General features: G+C 39.2%; 1 protein-coding gene across 2 annotated transcripts in view; it reads left to right on the top strand.

Moving 5' to 3' along the window:
• Nucleotides 1–20,279, top strand: part of fstl5 (follistatin-like 5) — a 203,683-nt gene that overhangs the window by 166,846 nt on the left and 16,558 nt on the right. For both annotated transcript variants that reach the window (XM_085284620.1, XM_085284630.1), the window contains 3 exons: nucleotides 13,930–13,956; nucleotides 14,177–14,295; nucleotides 20,074–20,223. In XM_085284620.1, the coding sequence (XP_085140746.1) occupies nucleotides 13,930–13,956; nucleotides 14,177–14,295; nucleotides 20,074–20,223 (296 nt within the window). The remainder of the gene's footprint in view (nucleotides 1–13,929; nucleotides 13,957–14,176; nucleotides 14,296–20,073; nucleotides 20,224–20,279) is intronic.

Here is a 20,279-nt window from a genome sequence, read left to right as displayed (position 1 = left end):
TCTCTGAGTGGCCCTAATGTGATGAACGCTGGCACATTCACATGACTAATGGTTTAACAGTTTATTCCAGCCGCTTTTTTGTTAGTCGTGCTGAGGTTGTCAAGCCAACAAATCTTTGCAAAAAAATTAAATCAACTCAATTAATATAAAAAACATTAAATAAAAATAATTAAATACAGACTGTTCGACACTAAAACATCACCTCAGCTTTCTTAGCAACAACAGCTTTTGATGGTTCTTTTTGCATAGGGACAAACATCGCGATAGGACACATCTTTTTTTTTTTCCTTACCTGACCAGTGGGCACAGTGGGCAACTGTCTTATGCAGCAGGATCAGATATGAATCAATTTTAAATCTGACAGTCAAAAGAATAGTGTAAGAATAGTGTAAGAATAGTGGAGTTAATAGTCCGGTAGATTTACTGGTAGCAAGGAGATGCTCTTTGTTGCTTCATATGGAAACTATAAAGAGAGCTCCCTCGCCTAAATTGCATACTAGTGGAAATACATCTGAAGCTGATAATTTCCTTCTGTGTGAAAAGTGACAATTATGGAAACTAACCTTCATGCATTATTCAGGGATAGATCCAAGAGGTTAACAATACAGGCATGTGCAAACTGGACAATATATACGCGCTGATCATGAGAATTATGCATGAAACAATAATAAACTATGATCTTGGTAATTCCTCCATTCATAACTTAATACAGCAGACCAATCAAAACCAGACATCATTCATCAATTTACACTGTAGATAAAACGCTGTCTTCTTCACAGAGAAAACACAAGTAGTCTGGTATAAGGGAAAGACAAAGAGGTATTGGATTCTTTAGCTTTACAAGTGTAATTAGTTTAATGGTCACACGAGGTCATGTCAAGTCAGATTTATTCCTAAAGTGCTTTTAACGCAGATCCATCACACGGTGCTTTACAGCTGACAACTGTGTGTTTGTGGAAAACAAAGTAAACTATTAAGCTGTTTCCACTCCATCTAAAGGTTTTCCTGGCTTGAGGGAAAAGGCGTGTAAGGTGTTGACTAATTAAACAGATTTAAAATGTGTTTTTAAAACAGCCGCATACTGAAATTAACTAACTCAAGAAAAGAGAATACACTGATACAACAAATGTAAGATATATGCACGTAAAACAGAAAAAAAACTATTATATTTAATGTTTCACGTGCAGCCTGTTAAGAAATAATAAATGAATTCGTCCCTGTGTTCAGATAATTTAATATCTGAGCATAGAGGAGAAAGGCTGACTAGTATAAGTTCAGACTTGCTTGTGTCTGTGCAGCTGTGTAAAAAGGTGAGACAAACACAAAACTCATTAAATCTGTGAGGGGGTTGCAGGTTTGAGTTTTGACCCCCTGTTGTCATTTGCATTATCTTGGTATTTGATTAGCCTCTGCAGATGGACAGATATTCCTATTGGGCTCTCCAATCAGAGGCTGCCACGGGTGATATTTCAGAGGAAAGCTACCAGCTGTTGTCAATACATCAGTGTTTAAGGCCAGAACACAGACACCGAGGAGTCTAAGATGCTCATGTGTATTGTAATCTACAATGTACTTGTACTTTAACACAACAAATTTAATCAGGTTTAGCTAGTGTCGTTGTACACTGCACCTGGTTTTACCTGAGAAATTGTCTGAGTAAATATTGAAATGTTTGTCAAGCAGCTGTTATTTAAAAAATATCATCATTGATTTACCGCGGCTTTATAATGATTAGTGCAAACAGATAATCCCAGGATTCATGCTTGGAGCATGCAGGGTTGTCTATTTTACTTCTAATGTGTGTGTAAACGGCGGTACGTGTGCAGTTCTCAGTCCCACTTCATGCTTACGTGCTCAGTTGACAGGCTTCAGGTTGAAGTTATTTAGCATATATTTGTCTATTAACCCATACAGGTTGATACTATTTTACATTTGTGTAGCTATTAGATTAGAATGTAAGCATATAGTACTTTGATACACTATTAATTCTCTATTATTAATTGATGCAGCTAAGGGACTGCTTGACAGCTGTCAGAAATAGTTCCCAGAAAATAGTTCCTGTTTTGTCAGACAGACGGGTATCCCTTTTGAATAACAGAATACTTTGGTATGCAGACTAGTTCACGTCTGCAGGGTCCTTTGGCTCAAATCATCATACTTCCACCACAACCATGTTGACAGTTGATATGAAGTGTTGCTATGGTGTTGGTGTGTGGCCGGATATCTCTACTTTGGTCTTGTCCGTCTAAAGGACATTGTTTCAGAAATTATGAGTTTGTTCAGATGCTACTTTTCCAACCTGCCACTTTCTTTTTACAGAGAAGAATCTTTTTCTAATTGTTTTGTCATTAACTTTAAATTTAAAATGCCTATTTTTTTAAGGATTGCTTCCTCTGACCTTTAAAACACAACTGAATGCTCCAGTCCAACAAAGTACCAAAACTTGTAGTTTTATAAAGGTGGTCACAGTTACTGATGATCAGTAAATCAGTAGCAGCATCAGTCTCTTAATTCCTATAGAAGCAGCAAGGGTCTGCTTAGTTTCTCCATGTAGAGTTTGGTGGAAACTTTAAATTTTTCATTTGACGGTGTCCTTCTCAGCCATCCAGTATTTAATCTCTGTCTCCGTTTTACAAGAGCATGGTCACCCTTTTCTTCTTAAGCATGGAACTTTCCACCTTAGGCAACACAGTTTGATTCTTTCCCCTTCATTTCCAGCCAGCAGAGACACTGGCAATTAGACAAGTTGGTTAGACTTTACCTGTTCACCCCTTTTATCTTTTTGTCTCAAAGATCTTTTGGTCTGTCACATTGTCTTCTGAGTCTGAGCTTATTCTCCACCTTGATCTTCATCAGCAGCCTGCCAGTCTCTCTATTAGCAAAAAAAACCTGCCACAAACTTTTCACTACTTTTCAATTGCAGCAGCTGTTTGTAATAATAAGTAATTTTAGACTGTTTAGATAAAGTTATGATTAATGACCATCTGTGCCACCCACTTATGCCACATAAATCACAGTCTTTTCAGTTTTTTCCTCATTTAAACCCACATGCTGTAGTACATTTGGAGTGTGAATCTAGATTAGCTCCATGTGATATCATGTTGGGCCAGAGAGGCTCTCTAAAGTCATTGGCAGTTATTACCTATCCAAAAAACAGCATCTGGTTTCATAAGATAGTTTCAGGGAGACACTATGGGGACAAATATAAAGGGAAATTTTATAACTACTGAAGAAGTATTCTGTACAAAACCAATCCTAATTCTTACTGTGATTTAAATTTGCATACAGGTTTAGTCATTCTCAATTCCCTAAAGCCATTTAAAATAATGCCTATCCATAAATATACAAAGTAAACTTACAACTCAACTTTTTTACAGACCGAGGATGAGGATTTCTTAAAGGCCACAAATTATTCTCATTTTAAGTAGACTTTATTATATGTTTTCAGAGGTGACATACACGTCAGTAAGCACAAGTAGTCTGAATACAGTAAAAGCAAGTAGTTTGTGTTTCATTTTTTGATGTATTTATCAAATGAATTACAACTATAACCTTTGAAGTATGGTCATTTCTAATAAAATGTACTCATTGGTGGCTCTTTTAAATGCTCTGTTATCAGAGTTCACTGTACAAAGAGAATGACATTGGCAGGTAAGAGACAGATTCACTGACCGCTTCGTGGTGAAGACATTCCAGACCCGAAGGCAGTGTTAAGAACTTTGAGTGCCTTCTTGATATGGGGAGGAAAACTTCACCGGTGATTCTACACAAGCATGAAACAGTATACTGGAAGCCAAAGCCAAGATAGAAAATTCCCTCCATACCGTGTATAAATGGTGTCTCTGGATCCAGATCAGTTTGTGCTGTCTTGAGCAGGACATTCAGTCATATTTGTTTGGTAATGGAAGATCGCATTGCAGAAACAAGTTAATTATCCAGTTCATAGTAACTTAGTGTTTCTGCAGTGATACAGTTAACTGCTCTGAGTAAGGACACTGATCCTACTGATGGAGATTTACTTCTGCCCTGATGATTTTGGAGAGGATATCCTTAAGAATGCAAGTCAGACTTCAGAAACTACTCGCTCATGTTTCATCGTTACTAAAAAGAGCTCATCCATTAGCTTGTACTGCTAGCTTGGAAGGATGATTTCACTTGAAAAGTGCTAAACAAATGGAGATCCTGCAACGCCAACTGTCACATTGTGTAGTGGGGCTATTTATTCATGTGTGGACTTTGGGAATATCCAAATTTCCCACTGTGTTGTTAATTTAAAGTCTCTGTTTTGTGACTTATAGAATTATGTGATTGCAGATTTATTTATTTTTTTTTGTAAATGAAACAATAAAGTAAGATGAGCCTTTCACCCTTTTAAAGCATATTTTTAGGCTCTGAATTTAATAACAGCTGGGCTGTGTTAGCTGAAGATGTGCATTAAAAGTTTTGGAACACCTGCTATATGTGTGTAATAATTCATATTTTTCACTAATCAAAAATTGGACAACCAACTGCAAACACTGTGAATCATTTACATACAATACTTAAACACCCCTAAATAAAAATACTTTTTCACATATAATTGTAGTACTTCTGGTTTTCTAACTTTTCGATGCTCATAAGTACTGACTTAATTGTGTTTATGCTCAGGGACAACATATGCACATTATTAAAACAGACGACATTTGCCTCAAGTGCCAGAATCAAGGACGCTTTCAAGCAAAAGCTCAATACTCTGATCCTACACAGGATGAGATGCTTGTGGGCATGTTGTGGCAGCAGACTACCCTTGATCTACCAGCATTGATCTGAAACAGACAGAGATTTAAATGACACGTTGAGATTACACTTGGAAATGTTTTAGAAACCTTCCACATTACTTTTGTGGAAAGTAATGATCTCTTTCTGTGGAATCATTGTTTATGACCCGCCTTGGGCTTCTCATTCAAACACTTCAATAAAAGAGAGAGGAGAGCTGAATAACTAACTAAGGCAGTTGTCAAAGGGCTGAATACGGTAGCAGGAGATGAATTGAAAAACATGATTTGATGAGCAAGGCATGAGTGATCTTTTTTAGATGAATCCACCAGAGGAGCTTGGAGGTCAAAACCTTCTCTTCACAGGCGCAGCACTGAATTGTTTTTCTCTCAGATTTATCCAAGCACTTTGTTGTTTGGGAAAACCTGAGCAGTCACTATTCTGAGCTCTCTTTAACAGAAGCTGTCACCAGCAGGCAGAGCGCCATCCATCTCTGACAGTCTGCCGCTAAACTGGCATAAATATCTGCCCTTCACAATGTGCCAATTATTTCTGCAGTGTCAGAGGATCTGCGAGACTCAAAGCGAGTGTTTGTTGCTTTGGTCTCTCCACTTTGTTATGTCTCCACATTATGCTGCACTTCATACCTCATATCAGGGACTTACAATACTCTACAGTGAATCTAGTGGCCCGAGTTACTGCTTCTTTACCTTCATTGAAGTGCACTCGTGGACCAAATAAAGAACTTTTAATTATGCAGTTATTACTAGAAACAATCTTGTGAGAAAATCTGCCTTGCACCGTTTCAAGGGCCGATCATATCGTTATCGTCTAAAGCAAGCCACATATTAACTTTATTTTTATGCCCACCAAGGGGTATATGTGATTAATTCAGTGTCTCTGTGTACTTGTTAGCGAAATTACTTAAAAGTTTGCAGGTGGATTTTGGAGTGATTCACGATCTGGATCCAGGAATTTTTGGGAGCAAAACTGGACGATTCATGTCATATCTTCATTAATATGAAATTGAAAAGTAAAATAAAATGGGAAACATGATCTTGGCTTTCTCAAGAAAATATCACAAAGTATCCACTTGGCTCCAGTGACTGAACTATTGGATAGTGTGGTGGGAATGTTGAACAGAGGTTTGGTTTTGGTGTGCTGTTTTCTGTGCATGAATAGCTTTTGTATACGTTGTTAATCAAGGTAGCTGCTCTGCTCAGCAGCTATGGTTTGATGCAGCTAAAGTTCTACTATTTTTGACGAGTTTTAATTAGAAAGATAATTAACATATAGAACACAGCGTGGTGGTAGTAGTTGTCTTCTGTAGCCTTGACCCTTTTAAAGTGGCAACTTTCAGCTGTTTTACCGTTAATAAATGAGTCACCTTACATTGCCTTGCCAAGTGAAAATATTTGCTTACTATAACAAGACAATTGTTTCCTTTTGTGCCGACTTTCCTTTTTTCTGTCTTACTTTGTGGTGGCTGTGCTTAGTGTATAGCCTCCCTCTAAAATATGTGACTATTTAAGAAAAACAAGAAACTAAAGGAAGCATTCAAGTTTTTTTTAATGCAAAGAAAGAAGCAGCTGTTTAACAGGTGGATGGAATTTTTAAAATCTCCATTAAATATTTTTGTATCTGAATCTTTCATTTTATATAATTTATTAAAGTTACAAGTAAGTTTGTTACTGTTACAATATTTTTAAACTCACTTACAGGATAACGTATTTTGTCAGATATGTTTAGTGTTTAATTGCAACATGCATTTTTCACTTGTCTCTCTGTTAGCACAATAATTACATTTACGTTTTTGATACTTTATATATATATATATATCACCCTGGTAACCCATTAAAGCCACATGTTTTAATACTATGGCTGTTTGTGGCATGGTTAAGAGCAGATGAGGTGAATAACATTGATGGTTTCATAACAGTGCAGTGTTCTGCTGGGAAAACATCGGCTCCTGGCATTCATGTAACTTTGACTCGTACTACTCACAGATATTAGCCTCCCCAGCAGCACCTCACTAAACTGTAAAAACATCTAATCATCTGACATTAGCCAGTCCCATTTCCCACATTCACAGGACCCAAAAGATCTGGTGCAAGTACCATGGTACCAGATAGTGCATGACACCCACAGAGGTCCTGAAAGGGTCATAGCTGTTTTGGCAGCTCAAGAGAAAGATGGCTTTTAATGTTCTGGCAGGTCAGGTACATCCCCATTTTTCTCTTTACTCTGGTTTTGACTCACAATTCCAGTATCTATTTATTATTACTATATTTTCTCTGCTTTATATTCTTTCCTCTGTACTCGTTGCTTCGTGACTCACTGTAAAGGTTCATTAATTAATGTATGACCTTTAAATACTCCAGCAGGAACAGAGAGTCTTGAAATTCGAGTGGGCTGAAAAGTGAGTTAAGCATTTCCGCTGCGAAACATCTCCACTCAGATATGATTCACCTATTGAGTCCTAAAACCATTATTTTGTGGCAAAGCTGCAGACAAGGTACAGTTATTTCACCTGTAGGGTACAGACAAATTGTTTTGGAGAAATTCAGACTGTCTTCAGTCTGAATCAGTCTGGATATTCTCCAGTCTTGAGATTTTTAGGGCTCTGTTTTCATGTTTATTTCGCACTGGTGACATTTTGTGCTTATTTCTTCAATTGGCAGTTGGGTATCTTGAGCCATTTCCACATAAGCACTGCAGCCATGAATTTTTCTAGGGCTCAACCAGCGGAGGTGCAGGTAACACAGCGAGACTGAACACTGAGCCAGTGTTTAACCTGCCAGCTCCCTGCTACAAAGTCAGTGTAATATCAGGCTGTCTCGATGTTTTAACAGAGCATCTAATTGTTCTGCACATTCACCACTAGTGAGTGGGCGTCACATGTTTTTCTTCCTTTAAACTCTATTGTAACAGTGTCCTCATCTAAACCACACAGAGCCTTTTTTGTAGTATGTCCCACATGTGGAAATTATCACAACCTAATTTTCCTAATTTTGTACATGTGTGAAAATAAAGATAGTGACTCACTGTGTGCAACTGTAGGAGGTGTGATGTGATTCTGAGGTTGATGCTATGCTGAGGTTTATTGCTTAGAGCACTTGTATTCCAGAATGAGAAATTTTAATGCATTTTGGTAATTTTTTGCAAAGTGACACCCACAGCTCCCTTTATTCTTGTGTTCTTCATCCCACTAGTGTAGTGTGTTTTTCAACCAGCTAAGTATCTAGATTGAATCATTAATGTCAGACATAATAGAGCAATTTGTGATGCTTATCAGCTTTTTAATACGCAGAAATAATCAGGCAACCTTTCCTGTTCCACCTCAATAGTAATGTTGTGTTGGTGCGAACCACAGTTGGCATAGAGGCTATTTAAATTTTGTGCAAGTAAACAGACTAATAACTACAGATACCTGCTGATCTGCAAGATAAGCAGAGAGGTATGTGACCAACAATAGACCATTAAAACTTCTCGCACAGTCACTTACTGCTGGTCCTCATCTGATGTCTGTATCTAAGCCATCGAGTGATGAGGTCTTAGGATCGTCCATGTTAGATCTCAGTGTGGTCCTCCAACAAATTCTTGTTTAAAGTAACTTAAACTTTCAGATATACACCATGAAAAGAACACTAGACATTTTTACAGCCCCACAGCTGATATCTACCTGTAGGTAAACATTTATCACTGCAAAACTTCATGAAAAAAAAAATTATGACATGTCCAAAGTAAATTCAAAACTGAGATCATTGGTCATGTGCATTTCTTAATAACCCCATAACTTTTTTTTAATGTTATTAAACCGATAATTATGTTAGACTGTTGTCTTTGCTCCATGTTATGTCCTCTTCTATGCCACTTTTTTCCTCCCTCAACACTTGTCTGCACACCTTGCTGTTTTTATTCTGTCACGTTTTCTTGGCCATTTTATCATATCTTGCAGTTTGTAAGCTTTTGTTCCAATCAAACACGCCACTGCTTGATTTTACAGTTTCAGATGAAGGGGAAGATCTAATCAGTGAAACCTGCTGCTCAAGTGATTGGTTGGAACAAAGCCCTGCAATATCCTGGGCCTCGGCGCCACACAGATGAGAACCACCGCTGCACACCGAAGTCTTCACAAAGCTGTTTTAATGCTATGCTGTTCGCCGTGCTGTCTGCTTCATATCCTCTGAACACAGAAGATCAGCTCGAGCCAAACTAGCGTCCATGTTTCCATCAGTAGCGTCCCTCCCCATCACAGCAGGCTTTCACACAGCGTTGGACACGCTGTCAGCAACAAGGAACTCTAACCAGGCAGTGACGCTATCTGCAGTGTCAGCAGCCTACTGCCTGTCGACTGAGTTTCACGGTGAAGGCTTTCCGAAATGAATAACGTAAATCCAGTGGAAAGTTTTAACACCTTTAAGCCCCAGCAACAACATGACAGCTTATGAATATTTGTGATGATTTTTTTGAATGCTAATGTAATAATACTAATCATGAGGATAATGATCATAATCAGTACAAATCATGAACAGCAGAGGACACAACACGAACACCACTTAAAATCTATTTACACTTGAATGATTATAGTGATTACATTAAACCTGGTTTGTAGAACTAAACTGGTTGAAAGGTTGAATGGATTTAGTTGCCATGACTTTGCAAAGTATTATAAATGTGATAGAGCATGATTCATTTAGTGATGTAATAAAAATAAGAACCCACAAGGGTTTTTTTTGTTCATAATTATAGACGGATCACATTGGCTGCACTGCTACAGTGGATATTCATCCGTGTATGTCTCCCATAGCAGCCCGTGTTTGTGATGAAGCACAATCAGTTAAAACAAGTTTTATTTTTCAAGTTTGGATGTTTGAAGTGCTTTCCAGTAACTCGTTTTTTTTTTTTTCCTCCTTTCTGAAAACTCTCAGGGATTAAGTCTTTTGAATACTTTTCATCCTAAAGAGATGATACAGCCTTCGGTCGTCCACGGGCTCCCAGCTCTAATTCAAGTGCTGTCAGACCTGTTATTTTGAAAGCTTCCTCGCTCTACCTGACTTTAAATAGTACTGCTGGGAACTTGCTGTTGAAGCACAGAGCTGCTAAAAGCAACGGGGGAAGAAGAAAAAAAAAAAGCTGTTAGGAAATCTAAAGAATTTCGTGACTGAAGAATGGATGGGTTAAATATAAAAGCTAAAAGACTTTCTCTGTATGAAGTCGGACTTGATCACTAGGTGACTCATAAGTGTTTGTAGTGCAGAGAGAAGAAGCCAAGTGAGAAGCACAAGGCTCTGAAAATGATATTGTTTCATCAATATTCACTTTAACGCCAGAGAGGCTGAGCCACCATCAGTTGATAGCCACTTTAAATAAGACATGAAATATCTTGGCGCTTAAAATGACCCTTCATGACTTTTCTTCAGCCGTATCAACCATCATTTTTACATTTTGCAAAACACGCAGGAAAAAGATACTCTGCTTACCATCTGAGAGCTACAGCTTCATGACATTTTCTCTGACCTTTGACTCACAAAGGTGCATTGCTTTATAATTCTCATTTCCTAGAACTGGATAAAGATTTCTGCTGTGGCTTTTCTTTGTAAAGCATACGGCTCATGATATGAAAATTGCCCCCTAAAAATTATACTCTGTACTTCTCATTGTGTTAAAGGGCCTGCACATTGGTAATGATGTCAGACCTCTCAGTAGAAAGACCAACGTGTATATACTGAAAGCTGACTTAAAAGCATTTAACTAGTTTTCTGTAGGGATCGGCATAAGCATAAAATTTTAAATTATTTGTCTGAGCACAATTTAGAACCAGAGTATGGGAAAAAAAAAGCCTCAGTGTGACTCATGTGTCAAAGCTCCACTTCCATCAGTTTGACATGTTCATCTGTCAGAAAAATGTGCGAGTGATGATAGAAGCAGTTGGGGGCATACAGTCGAGATAGATTGGACAGTTTGGAAGCGGGTCTCAACTCGAACTGTTTTTTGATTCCCACCCTGCGCCCAGAGCGTTGTCTGATAAACTGAGGGTTAAAGGGACAGTTCACTCTAAAGTCAGATAGCTATGGTGTGAGCTGCCAGTTGCAGCGGTATCTGCCTTCTCTTTTATTTAATGGAACTAAATGGCACTCACTCTTTGGTGCTTTGAAAGTAAAGGAAAAAAATCTGGGATTACATCCCATCCAATTTAATATTGTATATTATGTGTATATTTACATACTTTTGGGCTGTCACTACCATGAGCACCTTGTTGTGGATGAACACTTTCTTCTTTATTGTTACATATTTGGCATACGTTGTTGCATTCGTTTTGGAAATTACTCAGTTCTCAGTAATGGTGTGCAGTTTTGTGAGTTTTTCTTTTTTTTTTCACTTAAACTGCAGCAGTATGAGACAATAACAGTCAATAATCCAATAGATGGAAACTTGGTTTTAGTATTTTACCCAAGGACATTTGGCATGCATACTGGCACGGCGAAGGATCAAACCACCAATCTTCTGATTAGTAAATGACTTGCTCTACCTCCTGAACTCCCTCCCTAGATTTATAATTGACTTCTAAACGAAGTTTCAGGTAAATTCCTGAGCTTTTTTCACTTTAAATCAGAGACATTTAGGCAAAAATCCAGATATCTCGTGTGGCAAAACCGATGTTTTTTATTCATGCTGAAAGTCTAAGGAGCTTGGAAAGAAAAGTGTCTGGACTTCTTCAAGTTGCTTGAAGACGTTTCACCTCTCATACAAGAAGAAGCTTCAGTTCTGAACTGAAGAAGCTTCTTGGATGAGAGGTGAAACGTCTTCAACGTCTACGATGACCTGGATGACAGAGAAGCTTCACAGACATTCATGCTGAAAGTACTGTATTCTTCACTTGTAGGCAGCGTCACTCATAGTGTAGAGCAAATTAAGAAAATAGTCTTTCTTGAAAACACCTACAAGAAAATTGATCAACTACCTAATTCTAAAAATCAGCACAGAGAAAATTCTAAAAAGAGAACATTTTGGGGTTGTAGGTAAAAGGAACATGCATTTACCTATTCATTTTTTTTTTTAAGGAGCATTTGAAAAGTAGTATTAGACACTGTTCATTAAAGACAAATTTCTGCTGATATCCAGGTTTACAGGGCTTGGCTAAGAGCCAAAGGAGAGAGTCCTAAGACATCTTGATCCAGGCCTCAATGTACTGCAAGTGGGAGTTGGCAGGCACATGCAAAAATCTTTTTGGCTTTACACAGATTTGTGGGGTACCTGCTCTGCATGCTATCAGTGTTCTCAAAAGACTTTTGTATCAGTGTAGATGATGAAAGAAAGAAGAGGAAGAATGATATTTCTGCCTGTTTTCTCGAGCATTATTTTTTCACTTTCTGAATACATAATGCTAGAGCAGCGAGCAGGATTTGTACTTCCAAACTGTTGAGAAGGTGTATGTGTGTAGAGCTTATAATTAAAGCATAAGTCTTGGGTCAGTTTTTCCAAGAAACTTCGTAAAGAATACCTGGAAAGAGCAATAAAAAGCTGAACACCTAAGGCAGTCATCCTGAATTTCATTATACATTTGCATCTACTGTGACCCAATTACTTTAGCTGTATTATACTGTCTTCTGCCATGCCACTGTGGTGAACACCACGGGCTGTTTGGCCCACTGTCGCAGCAGCGTGCTCTTGTAAACAAATTGAATTTATGTAACCTTGCTGACGGGTAGGAACTGCGGAGGCCAGACTGGCTGGTGAGCGTGGCGTCCCCGATGTTTGTAGCCCAGTGGAAACATAGTTATTACGGCCAGAAAGAGTGAACTCACTGCCTACAGTGGCAGCCAGCTTGTTTTGTATTATGGATGATGAAGTTGATGTATGGGCTCCTTGTATGCGCAGAACAGCCACAGTGTTTCTGCCAAGTGATGAATAGCATCAATACTGTGGACTATTGGAAAAGACCGGGGCACACAAGATCTCATCTCAGCTCCTCTTTTCCATTTTCCATTTTTGGCAGATCTCAAATAAATTGTATTGTTTTCCTTTTTGTTTTGTCCTTGCCTTCCTTCCTTCCTCGATCCTCCAGACCACGCTATACACCCCGCTCCTTTTGTGGAACTTTTAATGAGCTAAAAGGTATGCAAGAGTGCACAGGAAAGACTTGACAAAGCACTTTTGAAAGATTAAGGCTGACTAACAGCACAGTGGTGTCTGGTTGGCTTTGTCTCAGCTCTCTTTTCTTTCTCTGCATCCGTCCACCTGAGCAAGAGGCTGTGGGAATGAGCACTGCACTAGAGGCGAGATTAGAATCGGATGTGAATTGGCCTGGAGATTGGTTTGTAGACTGAAAATGCATGAAAATGGAAGATGGAATGGAAGCAGAGAGAAGACTGGGGGACACATGAACAATGAGAGAAGGTCACAGTTAAAAGCCAGTGTGAGATGATAGTGGTGGTGGTGGTGGCGGGTTGGGGGATGAGAATGATTGAGTGGAAGAATTTGCTCTTATCTTTACATGGAAAGTATATAATAGCTCTAGATTTTCTTCTCACTATTTAGTCTTATGATGTCATCTTTTCTCTCAGAGTATCCAGCGGCTGCTTTGAAAGCCCACTGTCAGTCTGTGTCTTAGGTCGCCAGTGAACATTCAGGGTGTTATGTGGCTTTCATCCCACATTTCATGTCATTAGTCACTTCTAAGTGAATTTAATGAGAAATTACCTGTTATAGCAGCCAAAACAGGTTTCATGCCACTGAAGAAGCAGCACATTAATCCTTCCTAATGACTTATGATAATCATCTGAGCCTGAAACCTGTGGACTACTCATGGGTGTCTAAGGCAGCTTACCCATAACGCTCATATTGATAGATGATGATCTGAGGTCTAAGGTTTTTTCTCCTCTCTCTTCGTAAGATTGCAGCATCCAAAAATCATAAGCTGTTTTACAGTACTTGTTGTTGCCTGCACTCCATTTTCCAGTGTTTGGAATCAAATTATTTCCAAGCAGAGGGCTCCATCGATTGTTTGTTGCACTTGGTGTCAGACAGACAGCTTCCATAAAACTTTCATGTGGTCTACTTTCCTCTTTGCCTCAACAGGAGTCAGTATTTGGGTGTTAGTTCTCACAAAGGGACACTATTGATTCTTGCATTTATTTTCATCTGTGCTTCCCTCTTTTTCCTTCCTTGCAGTGGCAAACATTTTGTGGCGGGAAGAAGGTACGTCTAGACTGCTTCTGCTCCACTATAGCATTCATTAAACTGAGTTAATTGAATTTCTGTAATAGGGTTACTGAACTGTGATGAGAAGGATTAAGTGATTTGATGCTTCGAGAGTAGATAACAATGTTATATGCTTATTTCCGTTCCAAATGTTCATACTGTGCAGTCTCATAAGCTTTTTCACGTATATAACGGCGCTGTTGTTACTCTCTCGCAGGTCTCGGCATTGGCAACATGTTCTATGTGTTCTATGAAGACGGGATCAAAGTCATTCAGCCGGTTGCATGTGAGATCCAACGGCATATTAAACCCAGTGAGAAGCTGCTGGCTCTGCAGGTGAGTCGTCAGAAAACATTTACGATTCAGTGACTTTTTTTTATATTCCATCATTAAAAATGTACGTAAAGCCCAAGTCCAGTCAGAAGGTGGTAGTAATGCTGCCAGAGGTGTTTCGTAAGCCACCAGTAAAACAGCAAGATGTGTAAAGACGTCTAACTCAACCAGGCAAGGCTAGCATATCAGAAGTCGACCATAGCTATATGTAGCCACAAGGTGGGAGACTGGAGAAGGTTGCCGTCTTCAAAGAGCAGTGAAATAGTTCTCAATGAATATCTAGTGTCAGTTTTGGGCCTTGCTGTTAAAACAGATTATAGTTTATAATGCATTTCTAAAGCAGTGTGTAGAATACTGTAAATTGTAATAATTTTTAAAACATTTTTACAGAAGACCTGAACCAACAGTGGGTTTCTGGTTAGAAACACTGTTAATGTATCCAAAAGTATAAAGTGTAAAAAAAAGAAAAACACTTGTGTGAGCCCTATTGTGCTTTCTCTGCCGACATGCAGCATAAAAGGAGACCTCTATGGTGTATTTAACAGGGTATTTTCCTCTTCCTTTGTATAAGTGTCAGATCTCCAATGTTGAAAATTAATAGCACCTAACCTAGTATACGTCAAGTTTAATTGCAATAATTTTAATGACATTATTTAATATGAATTCATGCCTCTCCGCAAAACCCATTTCTTTTCCTAAAGTCCAAAGACTGTTATGATTTGTGCCTGCCAGGAATTCGCAACACTGTGAAATGTTTTATTTTAACTTTGGAAGATCTTGTCAATGACCAGTTAATTTAATGAATTGGAAGCAGAGAAGAGGTGGTTGAATAGTCTTGTAAGCCCTTGGCTTGCATAGATCAAAAATGTCAGTGTTTGCATCTTAGTGTTTTACAGTGGAGTCCTGTGAACAGACAGGAGTGTTTGTTAATGTCTCTGAAAAAGATGTAATGTGTTATTCACTATTTATATCCTACACATCAAGTGCCATGCTATCCAACGGAGTGACAGCTTCTGTGAGCAGTTGGATTTATCTGAGGTTCAGAGTCAGCTAAGCTGCCGAACGCTCAACAGTTGATAGTCACTAAACTGTCCAATATTGATATGAGTGATTCCAAATATGATTTAAATGTAGATCTGCATTTTCTCACACACTTGATAAATGATAGTGTAATTATCTTATGTCAGCAATGCTCTTCTTTTTCTCCTGATTTTCAAATGAATGGACCTAAAGCTTGCCATTGCAATATAGATTAATTTGAACATGTTTCAGAGAAACCCCAAAGAGAATCAAGATCAGACTAGACAAGAAGAGTCGTCCATGGTGGAAAAATCCATCCCAACAGCTAGGGTGATGGGGGCAGGGCTAACAGGTAGAGACATGCAGCCAATTTACCCATGAGATGATGCGCTCCATCATCTCCTCCCCATTTACCAGATAATTTCATTAGAGCCGTTTTCACTGAAGTAAGAAAAACAAACATGTTCTGTAAACCTGTAAAAACAACAGGCTCAAACAGTCATTTTTATAACATTGTTCAAATAAATATGTCATTATTTTTCCTTCTGTCAGATAACTAATGGGGGAAGAGTAAAGCAAGAGATTGACAGGCAGGCCTGGTGCAGTGTACTGATGTGGATGCAGTACTGATCTAAGGAGCTGAGTTTGAAGATGAGGCTGTCGATTTATTGGTCAGTCTGGGTTCCTAGCTTCACTTGTGTCTACAACCTTCAGTGACAGAAAAAAGTAAATCAATGTTGCAGATTCAAGAAATTGGCTTCTTTTAAAGGGTGTCTGGGCATAACAGAGGGTGAGGAGTTGAGCCATTCTTGAGTAAAGCCTCCGCTTCTCCGAAAAGGGCATCTAATTAAGATGCCTTCAAGGTAAGGTGTTTTGGGCATATCACCAAAGTGGGGATCAAGGGGAATACCCAAGAAAGCTGGAGAGATGCATCTCTTGTTTGGCCTGGGAATGTCTCAGTTACCCCCCAGAAGAGCTAGAAGCAGTGACTGGTCTAAGCATCTGTGTTTGGACTGCTGCCCTACGACCTGGATCCTGATAAGTGGTAAGAAATGGACAAATGGATGGACAGTTGAAGAAAACAATGTCCACTAGACACGTAGGGTACCCACTGAGCCATGGTGTTAATTCACTAACATAACTCATGCAGTCAGAGTGAGTTTCAGATGGCAGTGGACTGTTTACACCAAGCCTCCCCTACTGAGACACCGTTTATCACTGAAGCTTTCAAGCAGCAAAACATTCAGAGCACCCAGCTGATAGATACCTGTTAGATTTACACGTGTTCTCGAATAGCAGCTTTCCTCTGAGCTGCCTTTCATCCAGGAGCTCTGCACTGATTGGACGGCTGTTATACATAAAGCGATGCCATGAACGCGCAACAATCAGCCAAGCGTTCCTCTGAGAGGTGTTTGTATTAGGATATCAATCACTGCAGCACTCCACTCTTGTCTTGGTGGATTGCGGTGTGAACACATGAGGCCGTTTCCCAGCACAGTGCTCACGTTTTCTCCATCACAGAGGATTGATTGCTTATGCACAGCCAATCCATTATCCAAATCCACCAGATAGACTGCTCAACTGCGATACATGTCGTATGGAAGAAAACACAATAACGTCCAATTCTGCTTCAGGAAGCATCTTTATTTGGTTTCCTGTGGAACAAAGGACAATCAGATGTGTTATGAGTTTTGTTTTGTTTTTTATTACATATGCTACAAGGTTATGTTAAGTGCGGTGGTTGTCTTAATGTTTACTGTAAACAATAACAATAGCTTATTTTTTATAGCACCTTTTAAAACATACAAAGTGCTTCACAGTTTGGTGAAGACCACAAATTAAAGATAGTTATACATGTCTAAATATACAAATGTGAGTTAAAGATACAGCCTTAGATTTTCCCCTGCACATTAGAAGAAGAATAGTTATGAAAAAGGACAAAAGGTTAAAAACTAATGACTGCAGAAAACGTTTTCTCTGCACTTGTTTAAAACAAACGACAGATTTAGCCTGTTCCAATATGTAGGAGCTACAACCTCAAAATGATCCCCTCTGGTTTTAAAATAAGAGCATGGAACAGTTAAAAGAGTGTGTACAGATTATCGGAGAGGCCAACTGCCACAGTAATGTCTCAGCACATGTCCCTGTATAAGATGGAACTTGGGCCATGTAGGGCTTTATTTAATAAAATTTTCAAATGAATTCTGAATTTCACTGGAACTGAAAGCTTGTAAAGGCAAAAATATAGCTAGTTTTTGTTAGCAGCCTAGCTGCTGCATTCGAGAGCAGTTAAAGATGGCCTATTGCTGAGTGTGGGATGCACACCATAAGTGAGTTACAGTATTTAAGACAGAAAAAGGCAGGAAAAATTCAAATGCGTACTAAATGTTCCACATTTTTGGGTGTTGGTAAAGGTTAAATCAAAGAAACACGGATGGATGCGCTCAGATGGATGCAGTTTGCACTTTACCATCATGCTCTCGGTCTTTTGTACAATACAAATAATTTCCATATCCACGCAGTAGACTGCGCCACTATTTTCCTACTCCACCTTACTCATTCCTACTCGTGATGACCGAGTAACAGAACCGAGTAATAGAACTGGACCAGGAGGGTGTGGTGTGACCATGAGGACTGAACAACGAGTGGAAGAGTAGCTGTTGGTGTTTCCAGAGTAGAAGGAGCATAGAGAACCCAAATGCTTAACTTATGTAAATGCATTTTGTATGTATATAAACCTCACATTTGTAATGACAATTTTAATCATAAAACAGTCAAAGGGTAAATAAAATATAGTAATTGGAATTTTAGAAACGCCACATTTATTTTAGAAAACTGACGGGACTCAGTCAACAGCTTGAACACTCTCTCCATATTTCTCTAATTTTAACAGAAGTGTTTTCTAAGTCTTATGTATTCCAAGAGGACCTTGTTTACTCTCAAGGGTGATAATTAGCATGCTAGTTCAAAAGGAAAAAAACAAAACACTTTAGGGTAATACTAGCTGGAACTCACCTGTAGCTTTTTGAAAAAATTTGCTTGGAGAATTCTCTAAAGGCTTTAGGTCCAACTAAGTTATGAGTACATGTTAAAAAAAAATATTGTGAAAGTTGCATCACGTCATACTATAAGACTACAGAAGTTTGGATTGAGAGCTTGGAGGAACACCTCAAGAGATTAGACATGATTGTGCCGTGACTTTACCACAAAGTTTCTCTTTTTGACACTTTTGGATGTTGCTGCTTCACTGTTTTCGGCACTTTCCCTCCCCACAGACGACTTATGTGTCACAAATGTACTAGCTCTACAAATCATCTGGCGGCTTAGCTGGAGAATATCAGATGCCTCACATTTCTCACAGCAGCTCTTTAAATGTCATCATCCACATTCACAAGTGTAGAGAGTAAAAATCCTCTAAATATAACTTCACACTAGTATTTTTTTAATATCTTTTAAAGAAATACAACACCGCAGTGTGAATTCACTGCAGCATAATGTCCTACTGCAGTATTTGATGAAAAGATATATATTATTTTGTATCACACTGTAGTCATTTCCATCATAAAGAAGTACAGCAAATGTTTGCAGTCTTTAAAACCTGTCAGTTACAACATAAATTGCATACATCGATTGCACCCACATATATACTGACATATGCAACACACATATACAGAGAGGATTACAGCCGCCTCCATTCACACCCTCGGCTGGGCATCAGATGTTCGATTTCTCACTTCTTAAAGGTGCAATAAGTTGGATATTGGCAGCCCCCCTAGCAACAAAATGACCACAGCGTAGGTCTGCAGGGGTGTCGCAGGGTTCAATAACAATGACTCAACGATTACTTCACAAAGTGGAAGGATTTCTGACTTTTAAAACGGACTCCTCCAACCTGTTTTGGAATAAACAGCAATAGATGGCGCTGCACCTGGACAATGTAGTCACAGAGAATTGAAATCCTTGTCTTTCTGGCTCTTTCAAGCCAGAAAATTCAAAGCAGTGTCATTGATTTAGTGATTTAGCTTCTTGAAATGACCTCTTAGCTGGATGTTTTTGTTTGCAAATTAACCTACAGAGAAGACATGGGCGACATCACTGGGGAGGTCGGCAGTAGAGTTTAGATCCCTCCTCTCTGTTTTTCCCCATCATTCTTAATATAAAGTTGAGTCAAGTTCATACATTAAAGAATGCCCCTCGAACCAAGAAATTTTGGCCAGTGAAAAGGGACCTGTCATGGGCTGCCTCTGTGGTTGTAAATATGAGAGAAAGAGTTCATCCCGACATGCCGGAGTCATCCTTGCAGCTCCCAAAATTGTCCCACAGAGTCTGAAATGGACGACTGGTCACTGCCTGGAGGATTGGATGACTAGGGAAGGGGGTGAGAGGTGGAAATCTCCTGAGCCATAAGGCTGGTTGAGTTGCCCGTTAGCCAGGATGGCAAGAGCTGCCAGGAGTGGAAGCTGAACAGCCGTAGACTGTCCGCGGGCTTTGTGTTGAAGAATATGTGCGGACAAGTGGGAGCGATTACAGAGATTTCGCTGGACCACGTAAAGCTCATTTATCCAAGTTGCCAAGATAGCACGACTCACATCAGCATAGGTGATAAGACTGCAGGTAGTAAACAACACAGAAAAATGATGAGGTGAAGGTAATTGTTTTTTAATGAGACGTATTTCCCTGTAATATGAAAAACAATATGCTCACTGTCGGTGTGTGTCTGTGTGTGTGTGTCTGTGTGTGTGCGCGCCTTTGTTTTTGCAGGAGGAAGTGTGCCCCACCTCACCAGGAGAGGCGGTTCAGAGGTGTGTGTGGACATCAGCGGTCAACATCAAGGACAAGTTTATTTATGTGACACAGCCAACCTTGGATCGAGTGCTCATAGTTGACATCCAGTCTCAGAAGGCCGTCCAGGTAATTGTCGGGCTAAACTGGAAAAAACAAGTTCTCGTCAGTTTTGCCAGAAACAC

Source organism: Mchenga conophoros, linkage group LG2 (assembly GCF_057382185.1).
Source record: "Mchenga conophoros isolate Kocher_MC1m ecotype Shallow Benthic linkage group LG2, M_conophoros_male_GT1.1, whole genome shotgun sequence".
Taxonomy (NCBI): domain Eukaryota; kingdom Metazoa; phylum Chordata; class Actinopteri; order Cichliformes; family Cichlidae; genus Mchenga; species Mchenga conophoros.
This window is presented reverse-complemented; position numbering and strand designations above follow the sequence as displayed.